At 36.5% G+C, this 13,044-nt stretch overlaps 1 protein-coding gene across 4 annotated transcripts in view; it reads right to left on the bottom strand.

The window, feature by feature from the left end:
* Positions 1-13,044, bottom strand: part of LOC123864209 (gamma-aminobutyric acid type B receptor subunit 1) — a 126,035-nt gene that overhangs the window by 28,915 nt on the left and 84,076 nt on the right. For all 4 annotated transcript variants that reach the window (XR_006795727.1, XR_006795729.1, XM_045904485.1 and 1 more), the window contains exons 2-5: positions 7,432-8,052; positions 6,600-6,734; positions 5,705-5,875; positions 1,276-1,492 (exon numbers count right to left, since the gene is read on the bottom strand). Coding sequence is in view for 2 of the 4 variants with exons in the window: in XM_045904485.1 (XP_045760441.1) it covers positions 1,276-1,492; positions 5,705-5,875; positions 6,600-6,734; positions 7,432-8,037 (1,129 nt within the window). In the remaining 2 variants the exon portion in view is untranslated. The remainder of the gene's footprint in view (positions 1-1,275; positions 1,493-5,704; positions 5,876-6,599; positions 6,735-7,431; positions 8,053-13,044) is intronic.

Here is a 13,044-nt window from a genome sequence, read left to right as displayed (position 1 = left end):
CTACAATTAAATTATTTGATTCTATTTCCGTTTGAAATCTAGTTGGCGTGCTCGATAAATTAGTCTACATTTTCATTTTATTCCGCAAATAAAGTCAAACTATTTATAAAATTACCGGCTATAAAGCGACACGAAAAGGCCTTGGAAGATTTTATCGTAAGCTAGTCGTCACAGCACTTTGTCCGCATGAGAGAAAAAAGCTCCGCAACAGCCAACAAAATGTTTCCTTTTAGACAAGTTGGCTTTTGTAATTACAAGACGTAACATTGATATTATTTTTGAGACAAGGTGGAAAAATTTGAAATGTGTACCTACTCAGTTTATTACACGACTATCCAAATAGGAATGCAAGGTTTTCAGGGTTCATATATGTATGTTAGTTTCTTTATTCCAGCATAATTTCTAAGTGACTGACCAGTTTTGGATTTATAGTGTATCGTTAGAATTTAAAATCCCAAGTGAAACTGGCTTGTATTTTTTTTTTAAATATATAATGAGCATCATTATCAAATGTGAAAAAAAAATCTTTCATTATTATTTTCACCAGACCTACACTGAACCTTAAAACCAGACTTGATAGTCTGGTTTTAATGTTAAGTGCAATACAGACCGTAGTAGAGAGTGATTTTTTTTTAATTACTTGGCTATGCCGCTAAAATAAGAGAATACGTTTTCAAAAGGGTGATACTTAGGGTGTTGTCTGGTGAATAAAATTACACAAACAATTTTCAACATACACAATGGATATCAGCTCGACTTTATCAGTTTGAATACTGCGAAAGAATGACAGCGTCTAGTATCGAAGCCCAGCAAAATAGTGTCAATTGGACTTGTATACAATATTGAACCATTTATTCACCAGCTCTTAGATAATAACAAGTGTTAGCTCGAACAGGATTCATGAATACACAAATTGGGTTTTATTGATGTTCCATTTTATGTGCGATTGCGAAGTCAAAGGTTAAATATATTAAAGTGAGGGCGACATCTGTAAGTTGGAACAAGCTCTGTGCTCGTGAATAATTTGGAACTATGAATTGTTAAACCGCAGTGTGGCATTTCTGCGATCTTTATACATACGAAATTTGAAGCGAAATGTTATAGTTGAACATTTTAATACCTAATATTATATTGTGTGTGATTACGTGTGTATACCTACGGCTACAGGCTACTTTTTATGACGGAAAATCGAAGAGTTCCCTTGGGGTTTAAGAAAACGAATTCGCTAGCATCATCTAGTGTTCAATATTTTTTTGAGGTCTAAGATCTACTTACCAATAAAAAACCAGACGTACGATTTTCCATAAAGCTTATGTTTGTAGACTTCACAGAGGACTCTTCTTGCTGCCACCACATAGAAGAGTCCTACAATAACCCTTGCGTCCTGTCTTCGAAGGTTCCGCACCGCATCGTTTGGGTCCGACAGGAACGATTGTCGGGTTACTATCTCGATGCCGGACTTCTTGCAGTGGGCTTCCAGATCCTCGACAGTCTGCAATAAAGGTGATTTTTCAAGAAAAGCTGTGTTATCTTTTTTTCCTGTATGTTTCTGTGTTTTGTATTGTGTACTGTGTTTATAATAAGGTCCCAAATAAAAGAATATTTATTTATTTATTGATTTTATGTGATGTGAAGGCACAGATGGGGCTCTTCTCGCAATAACATTTTTTGGAGTCGGTGCCAATGAGGTGCCAACGTGGATCCATAAACAAAGAGTAGTTCATGCAGTTAATTGGCACGGCTTCAAAAATTGTTATTACCTCTTATAAACATAATAATTATCTTCAGTAATAAATTAAATTATTTCATACATTTTAGTGATTGTGGTTATTGAAGTCGGTTTTAATTTTTTTTTGAATTTTTTTAAAACCAATAATGAATCATATTATTTTATAACTATGTTTTTTTAAACAAGAAGGTGCAATTATCTGGCCAAATCAAACTAATAGTCGTATTGGCCTACAAAATTCTTATGCATTAAACTAATAAACAAAATCTGCAGCAATCATCAAGCATCATAGCCTCATAGTATTTGGTCTCTGGCATTGGCACGGTAGAAATGACACGTCGAAACACCACTTGTGCAGAAACCTAGCAGCGCTCTAATTACATTGAGGCCACCGTGAACGACTCGAGCTCAATTCATCTCGAACGAGTATTCACTACACGTTGCGCGGCAGCCTTGTAAAGTGTTTCACTGCATGCTCGTGTTACCAGCGTATGAAAGGATATATTCATGACAGTTTGGAAAATTAAATCTTCAGAATACGGCAAGGAAAACCTATAGACGTAAATTAGCGATTACGGCTGTATTAGACAATGGGTTCTGATTTAGTCTATTCCTGTATAACAATAGCGGTTACTTTGCGGACGTCCACGATATACAAAGAACCAAAAGTTCAACGTGCTATAATCCGCTAAACCAAATAAATCTGTATGGTGTAACTGTAACATGCAGCATGTAATATGTAGTGGGAGGGCAGGCGGTGTATTAAGCTTTTGGTTCCTTGTTGGTCAATTCCGTTAAGAGGGGTCTCTCCGTCACTCGCTTCATACAAACGTAGTTCCAATTTCATTTTCATGAAGCAACCAAAGTTCATGAAATGCAGACATATTCAAGAAACTAATATCTATGTCTGTGGTTTTCCAGATTTCTGCTAAAATATTCGGTTTCCAAGTTACGCGGTCTTAAAAATTTACGTAAAAATCTTTGAGCCCCTGTAATTTTAAAACTACATATTTTTAGAAAAATCTAAAACACCACAGACACAGATATTAGTTTCTAGAATATGTCTGCAAAATTTCATGGACTTTGGTTGCTTAATATTCAAATGAAATTGGAACTACGATTGTATGAAGCGAGTGACGGAGAGAGCCCTGTTAATCATGACCGATGGTTGCATTACCTGACTGATGGTTTATGTTTGACATTATATTATGATTCATACAACACATTGAATAATTGATAAATGATTTGCGTCATTCAACATGCTCTTGGGTAATAATGCTCAATAGGATCCATTCAATGTCAAGCAGACAACCTTGGTACTTAAACTGCTAACATATTCTGAGAATATTAAATAACCCTCTTATTGAATATTCTCAGAAACTTTAATAATTTTAGTATTATATATAAAGTATTAATTTTATTCAGTTACAGTATTTTTGATAGTCAAATGTCTCTTGTCTGTCTTTATATCTTTATTGTAATTCGTAATTCATTAATAACCATCTTGTCTAGTGGCACAAATCTAATTAGAGTAAACAAATTAAATAAATAGTTTTCTGTGAACTTTTACTATAATTATTATGAGTCGCTTTATTCGAAGTTTTAATAGGAATAAATGACTGTTCTTATTACCACAGATTTTTGAATAAAATCGTAAAAGTTTAGAGTACTTACCTACTGAAAATGAAACTATTCTTCCTTTTGTTCGAATAATTGAAATTTAATTTACCTAAGTGCTTTGCTATTTTTATTTAAAAAAGGAACAGCTATATCTAAGCTGCTTTATCATTCGGCATTAGCTGATTTCAAATAAATCCAAAAGCCTATGAAAGCTAATTTAATATCCATATTTAGAGCTTAAATATCATATAGACAAGGTAATATGGAAGTTAAAACCAATTATACAGAAAGGGGAAGCGATCTAATGATATTGAGGCCAGCGTGAAAAGCTCGGACTCAATTCGAGTGGAGCGAGTACGTACTGCGCGTGTGCTCTACCAATCCTGTAAAAAGTTTCCCTGCAGCCACTCAACGTTAAATAGGTTTTTACCCGTGTCAGCGTAGAAAGTAAGAGTTTTATAGATAGCACGCGAACTTCATAAATAGAATTTATCAGAGGTTTCCTTTGATGTATGTGTACTTGAAATAAATATAATGAAGCTCCCTGTGGATTTGAAATAATTATCTTTGAATACGCTCAACTTACATATTATACGGTATATAATTGTGTAATCGTAATAAAAATTTAGACTTTTGTCTGCCTGTCTGCTTGTTCAGGCGTATCTCAGAAATAGCTGAATTAATTTGATGGCACTTGAAGTTAAGTAGAGGACAGTAAAGGATAAAGTTGTGTAATACTTCTTACTGAAAATTTGAAACAGATTACTTTTGCCTATATGCCACGCTCTATGTCACATAAGTAAAAAAAACTGAGTCTATTCTGAGAAATATATTTATACCAAGCTTTTGGATTTGTTTGAAACAATCTACCAACCAAGTGTGCAAAAAAAGTCACAAGAAAACACAATAATATAACACTTTCCCAGAGTGTTTTCTTATGGATCAAAAAGTTATATGGTGCTTACACTAGGTTCAACCTTCTAGTTTTGGCCCACGTTAGTTATGAATTTCCGCGGGAACTTTTTGATTGCAGGGACAAAAAGTAGCCTAATCAGTGGACTGATGGGCTGAAAAAAAGCAGCAGATAGACAGAAACACTTTCACAATTATAATAATAGTATGGAAGTATGGATTTAGGCAGAATTAGGCCACCTTAAAACCACTTGCGCGTAAAACCGTGGAAGCTTTAATTACATTGAAGTGAGCTGGAAGATTCAAATCGTATTCATCAAAGGAAACCTGGAAAAAATATAACCTTTATAATATGTTTGCTTGCCACGTCTGAATGTCAAGTACAACGAAGAAAACTTTTTGTACTAACGATAATACAAGAAGTTTTGCGGTTCGTTTGTTTTTGCTTTAATCACGCTCGGCAGGGTTTCGGCAAAGTTTATCAGAGCAAAAAAATATATACCTAGTAAGTTATTCTACTTCACGAAAAAGTAAAACATGTCTAACTGATTCAGATGGATATCTGATACACAATGTGAGTTAACTTGGCCATTCCATTTCTTTAATATTTAAACTCAAATCACTACCCTAAATCAATCTTCAAATCATTATCATAAATGAAGAATAAGAAAGTGTGTGTGTGTTTTTTAGTTTGGTCTGTACTTCAATTATGACGCAACGAAGCAATGTGATTTTTGCATTTATATCTACCTAGTTAATAAGTGTAAATTAAAAATTTATAACACCCCCGACAAGTGAAGGTTGCAGTAACTAAAAAAGAGCTGATAACTTTCGAACGGCTGAACCGATTTTCTTGGATTATAGCTAAGAACACTCTCGATCAAGCCACCTTTCAAATAAAAAAAACTAAATTAAAATCGGTTCATTAGTTTAGGCGCTACGGTGCCACAGACAGATACACAGACACACAGATACACACGTCAAACTTATAACACCCCTCTTTTTGGGTCGGGGGTTAAAAATACAGTGACATAGGCGACTTTTGTCTCGCAAAATAAAAGAGTTTGGGCATTGAATTAAAAACAAAGCTAAATCCATGGTCGAATTCGCGGGCATTATCGACTGTGTAGTTAATAAATGAATTGAATTGAAAAATATGAAAAGCGACATGCAATCTACTTAAAAAATTGGACCTGTACATTGGTAGATAGTTATATAGGCTGTTAGATAAATTGCCTGTAATTTGTAGGCAAAATTGATAACATTTTAGAGGTGAGCCGCACGTGCCTATTGCAATGCATTTTTTATTCAAATCGACACGCTTTTCTCAGCGTTGGTTTTGGTGCACAGAGTCAAAATACGAGTAGTTCACTCTAGTAGTGGCTTGGGCTCAGGTCTTTCCAATATTTCCCATTTCTATGACGTAACCTATTGGTAACTTACTGATATGAAGACTTCCTCGGCTTGTTGTAATATAGCGATGCGTGACCAGCCGAATTTCTGCATAAGCTTGATCCTCGTAGGATTGTGCACTGTCGCGGACGGATGTGTGCGAAACAGTGTGGGGAATCTCGCGCGGTCGGAGAGCGCAGGTGAAGATGCGCCGTAACATAGCTGTAATAAATATAAAGTTAAAACCCAGGAAATATTAAAATAAGTCTTTTTACTTGTATATATATATTTTCACTGCAAAATACTTGGTTTTAACATAGGTAGAATAATCAGTCAAACAAACAAGTTTACCTACTTACTCTATTTTTTATCCGGGACATTAGAGTATGGAAAGGGAAAACTAAAGTAGATCCAGAAAAATTGCCTTAGGAGAGCTTTCTTGTGAACAATATATTATTCCCATAGTTCTTTTTATATTATTTTGAAATAGGCTTGCGATGATTGATTGATGATAATACCTGAGAAATAGAGCAATGATGATGATGATGAGCTTGGAGCGCGCTTGCCTATAAGATGCCGATTCACCCAAGTTTTAGCGTTAATTTTTACAAATAAAACTAACGATTTGTTTTCTTACATGAGTCGGCTCAATTTATTACAAGTAACCGAAACCATTAAATTATATTCTAACCGTACAAAAAAAATCTGAACCAGGGAAGATAGTAGGTCTATATGTCAATTTCTGATAGTTGGTATATGATGATGAAGGAACAACCCAAAATAGTTGTTTTGGTCACCGATTTTATTATTTTGCATACTAACTTCATTTTGCGGACAAGCGCTCTCTCTGTAATCCCAGACGAATGATAGAGCTAAAAAGAGAGAGCGCTATACAAACTTTATTCGCGGAAAGGGATAGTAAGTAGGTGGGAAGGTATGTACTTACAACCATAAGATTCCACATTTTCGCCGCCTCAGCGACCGTAGTGCACACAGTGGAACAACCAGCCAGTAGGAGCAACTTCTGTGGCGGATTGTACAGCAGATTGTACATGACACTCGCTCCGAGGCCAGGTTCACACTGCCAAACATAATTGTGGTTAAAAAAAATACTTAGGTACTTTTTCTTTCAAGTTAGGGTTTCAGTTCAGTTAGTGGTAGTAACAATAAATAGGCTCTTTTAGAGGAACAGTAAGATACAATTAGACGATCAAAATAAAATAAAATATCGATAAAGTCCTAAAAACTTAATAAACGGAAGAAACGTCAATATCTTCCATTCGAAGTAAAAGTGTTTTATTTCATCAATAGACTCAGGTGTTACGATAAACTCCAAGCACTCTAACTTTTATTTATTTACCTTCGAATCCTAATTACAATTTTAATCAACGTAATGTTCGCCATTTTGTCGCCTACTCGCGTAATAAGCTCAATCAATTACGTCTTTCATTTGGATAATAGCTAGGGAACAGCTGGGACAATAGAATGTTAGCAATAAAGTGTCTTGCTGGATAATATTATCCAATGGTAACATGAGTTATTTTTAACTTATGACTTCATGATAAAACTTTTATAGTAAAATGTAACTAATCGTAGGATTTTTTAAAGTAATTAGGTGTGCAATTAAACAATGATTATATTAATTTCCTATTCTTAGTTCAGTCCAATTAAATACTATTGTGAGATTAGACTAGTAAACATCTAATAATTTAGTCACTCTATTGAAATTCTAGGGGAAATGTCAGGTAGATAGATTAAAAATTAAATATTTTCATTACCTTGCTGTCGTTGCTATGAAGAAGTAACTTAAACCCAGATAAAAGATCTGATCTCGCGTTGACATCAGCCAGAGCCAACTCAGCGGCAGGCTTGCACGCCTGCCCGCCCTGCCAGCCGCCCTCTCCCTCCATGGGGAAAATACCACCAATATGCAAGTCATCATCACGCTTCCCATCACTGTATTTACACAACCCACTCAACAGGAGCAACAGCAACGCACCCCTGCTGCATTTGCGCACACGCACACACACTACACACTTGGCAACAACGAATAATTGCACTACAGTATTCACTAACAAAGATTTAATTTTCAATGTACTACGAGTAGTTCGGAATAGATACACTTTTAATTTCACTAGAGGACGCTTTGGAAAATTAAAGTTCGCTCGCACCCGCGGTATCGTGGTGTGGCGCAGATGTGACATCACACATATAAATTGTAGATATAGCCTAATAAGCGTTATGGTTTTCATGAAGCGTGGTGGCGAGGGCGGGTTGAGAGGCGCATGGTGCCGGGCGGGCCCCGCCGGCGGCTCGCGACCCCCGGCGCCCTGCAGGGTCATCGCACGCGGCGGGGACATGTTGTCATTGTCCACCTTTCTCATTTTCCATCCTTTGTCCTGCAACAAAATACGTCAACAGCTCAAAGATACGCGACGTAAATCCCTGAATACGCAGATAAATCTACACCGGAAAAAGTAGCTCCACCACCGTGAATAACTGTAATAAGTACTAGATGATGATGCCCGCAGCTTCGCCCGCGTGGATTGGTCAGATCCCCTGCAGCATCAGGATTGGAGAATTGGAATCCAAATTTTTTATGGAACAATGTCGCAAAGTTCCTTTATCGATTAAAAAAATGCGCAAAACGATTCAGAAATATCGAAGATATCAGTGTACATAGGAAGAAAAACACAACTCCTCCATTTTTCAAAGTCGGTTAAAAAAGTAGTCTATGTTACTTCTTGGTTAATCCTCTACTTGTCTGTGAAAGTCCCGTCAAAATAGGTTTAGCCATTCCGAGGATTAGCCCGTTCAAACAGACAGCTTCAATTTTACTTATTATCTAGTATAAGATTCATCTTCATCGTCAATCCATCGCCGGCTCACTACTGAGCAGGGGTCAGTGATTATTACCCTATTAAATTACTAACAAGCTCGCTTTAAGAAGACCAACCTCAAACTTTGTTCACAGTTGTAAATCTTGTTGTAAATAATTTTGGTAAGTAATCGAACGAAGTCGTGAGTGAAGTTAGCTGCAGGCGCAGAACCTTCTACTATGTATTGTCCTTCGTAGAATTGTAGGTTCTATATTAACATCAACAAATAATAAAGCACAAAAACGGCTAATTCCAAAATGACCGCCATGCAAATTAAAAAGTCATCACCATCATCAACGTATAAGTTAACCACAAGTTCCATTTAATTTATATTAGTTTGCCAGAGACACGTTTAACTGCTAGCAGACTCGATCATTTCCTTGTTGGTTTTCCTCCGTCCTATTATTCCGGCCCCGCGACTGCCTTATCATTTGTCTTCGAGACACAATCGCCTGTCAGAAATGGCTCAGCGCAATTAGGAGCGATGCTGCAAACGCAGTTAAAGCAAAACTTTCTTGTTTATGCTTACTGAGCGAATTTTTCAACATCATTAATCAAACGTGTTATCAGTGCTGAAATATGACAGTTTTTATATTGATAATACGGGTGGGTAGTAGGTTATTGGAATATAGATCCATGACACATGGTCCGGTAGAGACAGCTTATACTTGGAGCGTCTCTACATCATCAAATGATGAGATCCGTAGTAGAACCAGAGTAACCGGGTTAGTAGAGGGTTGCGTAGCTAAGGCCGCTGGATCGAGGTGATCCCTACATATAATGTTCAGTGGTGGACATCTATCGGTTGATCATGTTGATAGGTTATTGCAAATGAGATGACGTCAAGTAAGCACCAGCCGTAGGTCAGGGTTTACCGTCATCATGATGCACCATTGTATTAACCTTTATCTTCACACGAACGTTTTCAAGACATTTGTTAGAAAAGAGGTGAATAATTGGAACAGATAATAAAGACCAGCGTGGTGGACTAACCCATCTCATTCTTAGAGGCGAACCGCATGTCTTACCAATCTACTGAGGTCAACTATGGTTATTATTAAACGAAAGGAGAGATTACCTCATCATAGGGTACCTCATTGTCACCATTAACATTTATGATATCATTTGAATTGCTTCGAAGTGTTCATAGTAGTAGTTCTAAACAAAAAATATTACGCCATTATATAGAAAATTTTAACCATTGATGTAATTTTAACGTATAACGGAATAGTGTATTCGTCAGCATTTTCCCTCAAAGGGGGTTCAACCGAAGATGATCATTAGTTTGGCTCCACGCCAAATTAGCTTACCTCAAAATGCTGTGTAAAAATATACATGACCTAGATTTTGGCTTTCATAATTTGGTCGCCCTTTAAACTAAGCCTGAGAAAATATTAATTATTACGTAACTTCCACTTTTCCTGAACGCTGTTAAAGACTTTAAATATTGTAAACTACGTACTTAGAATTAGCTACCTCGACTCAGGGGTACGTTTTTGCTTCACTCGAACTGTTGAACTAGCAACACCTCAAGTAAGACCAAAGCGCACCCGTGGTGTAATGCAAAGCTAAGCTGCGTTGAATCTGGACCCTATTGACGCCAACGTCAGGTTTGCGTTTGATAATATCTGATGCATGCCAGTCAATATACTTGAGCAGGTAGAAACGAGTATCAGTTGTATACGGCCCATAAGTCTAATAAAGAATTGAAAATTATTTTTCAAAATTATCGATAAAATAAAATAAAATTATTGAGAGATTTGAAAATTATCTCAACACATGAAATGATAAAAAAACTACAATTCCTATTCATATTATGTAGTTTGTCCTCCCATCACGCCGCAGCGGAATAACGGATCAACGTGATTTTTTAAAGAGAGTGATAATACCTTCTATTCTGGAAAATCAATGAATTTGCACGGAAATTTTAAACTTTTAATCCACGTAGAAAAAGTTGCGGGAATCGTTTATCTAGTTAGTTCGTATTGTATCAGTAAAATCGGACGGCAAAGTTTTATAAAATAAATTTTCCAAGAGATAGAACAAAACAACCAGTAAAAATCTATAGTTTACGCACGCCCAAAGACACTCCAAGAAAATTTAGTAGGACGTAATTTAATTTATGCTCAACACCACAGTCAATATAAAGGTCCTACAGAATTACGCCAAGACAGCGAAGGGTTCGGTAATAAATCGTGGAACGGGCAGGTTAATTAGACAATTCTTCCAAATGGCGGTGCGTAAATTAAAGCGGTGATGGTGAAAATGGGAATGAAAAGCAAATCTAAAGAGCCTATTTTCGCAATATACGAGTTCGATAACCTACGGAGTGTTGCGAAGAAATGAAAGAATTTGCTGAAACTTATGGTTTGGTAAGCTTCCGATTTCGAAGGTATAATTTTTTTTCTCTCGGCTTCTATTTGTAGCTCATGCAAACAAAATAGTTAAAACTTAAGTGGTATAGATTAGTATTTCAGACTTCATTATCCTATTGGGGCATCCGGGGATCGAAGTCGGGCACAAACGTTAACATTTTGGAGATAGGTAGGTGCGTTTAAACCATTAGGTAAATATCGGAAAATGAGGAAATCTGCGTGCCTGAGAGTTCTTCATAACTGTCATACTGTCAAAGGTGTGTGAAGTCCGTAAATTATTGTCAGGTTTTCCGTTTATTTAAAAATAAAGATGTTTTAAAGTTTACTGTTGGTGTAACAATTTTTACACTAAATGGTGACTGAACAAATTCTGCAATTGTGTTTCTTGTTGAACCTGTCCATAGTACCTACCTAGTTAAAATTTAAAAATAACTTTTATTGTTGCTTCAATTGTGTTCGAAACTGTACCCGGTCACGACAACTCACAATAACTTGGCAAATTTTAATTCTTTAAAGTTCCTGGTAGTGACATTTTCATAGCTTTGCTTACACTTTCCAACTGGGTTATACTCGTAGCACCCCAGACAGGCAATAATACAATTTCAAAAGTTTTGAATGGAATTTATCTGGTAGCTCACTATTTTGGCTTTTAGAGTAATGGAAATGGAGACGTAACTTTTAGCAATAGGTATATTGAAAATTGTTGTAGTAAAATATGCTCTACAAAGTTTATTTTTGGCAACATGCAACAAATATAAACAAAAAAAATACAGATGTTTTCCGATAACACGGTACCGCGCAAGATACAATCAAAAACGCATGTTCACTTACTTGGCCTTTACGCCCTCTTTCACTAATATTTCGATATCACACAAGACAATATAAATAGTACGTTTATACACTGCAAAACAAAATATCATATGCATTACCTGGAAGGTACTATTAAGTATTCCTTGTATGTACTTTGTATATTGCGCTATTGTCTCTCTGAATAGCCAGGCTAGACGTTGGGCTAAATAAGCGCAGCTCTTAGACCAATTAACGTGTGGAAAACACGTGTAAGAAAATGCTATCATATCCATATCCATACTAATATTATAAATGCGAAAGTGTGTCTGTCTGTCTGTCTGTCTATCTGTCTGTCTGTCTGTCTGCTACCTTTTCACGGCCCAACAGTGTAACCGATTCTGACGAAATTTGGTACAGGATTAGCTTATATCCCGGGGACGAACATAGGCTACTTTTTATCCCGGAAAATCAAACAGTTCCCACGGGATCTACGAGTATAAGAATCTAAATCCACGCGGATGAAGTCGCGGGCATCCTCTAGTTACTAGTATATTATAAGGATATTTTTAGTTGCTGGGTAAGAATAATAATTGCGTTTTTAAAGATTATCTTACTTTATGTATGAAGCTTAATAAATTCAAAAACGCATTTTCCCTCACTTGACCTTTACGCCCTTTTTCGCCAGAAGAGTCGATGTAACTCAAGACAAGATGCTTTTATACGCTGCAAAGCCGGTCGACACACCTGCGTCACCATTGTTCACTAAGCATGAATATCAAATGTTGTTTGCGAAGACCCATCCCCGAGCACTCACTTGTCATGCAACTTTCATTTTGCTAATTAATGCTAGCTAACTTTGGCGAACGCAATATTTCACGCTTAAGAGGGGTCTCTCCGTCACCCGCTTCATACAAACGTAGTTCCAATTTCTTTGAATATTAAGCAACCAAAGTCCATGTTTTGCAGACATATTCTAGAAACTAATATCTATGCCTGTGGTTTTCCAGATTTCTGTTAAAATATTCGGTTTCAAAGTTACGCGGTCTTAAAAATTCACATACAAATCTTTGAGCCCCTGTGATTTTAAAACTATATATTTTTAGAAAAATCTAAAACACCACAGGCACGGATCTAGAATATATCTGCATTTCATGGACTTTGGTTACTTAATATTCAAACGAAATTGGAACTACGTTTGTATGGAGCGAGTGACGGAGAGCCCCTCTTTGCTAGCCATCTTTGGCGAACGCAATATTCACGCTTAATTCAAACCGTGCTTTATTCAAAGAGGGTTCAGGCTCTTTGAAATCGTCAAAGCACTGTCTGCGGCTAAATGTCCCATTTCACG

This window comes from Maniola jurtina, chromosome 4, assembly GCF_905333055.1.
Source record: "Maniola jurtina chromosome 4, ilManJurt1.1, whole genome shotgun sequence".
Classification (NCBI taxonomy): Eukaryota; Metazoa; Arthropoda; class Insecta; order Lepidoptera; family Nymphalidae; genus Maniola; species Maniola jurtina.
The sequence above is the reverse complement of the archived record's forward strand: the minus strand, read 5'-3'. Positions and strand labels throughout refer to the sequence as shown.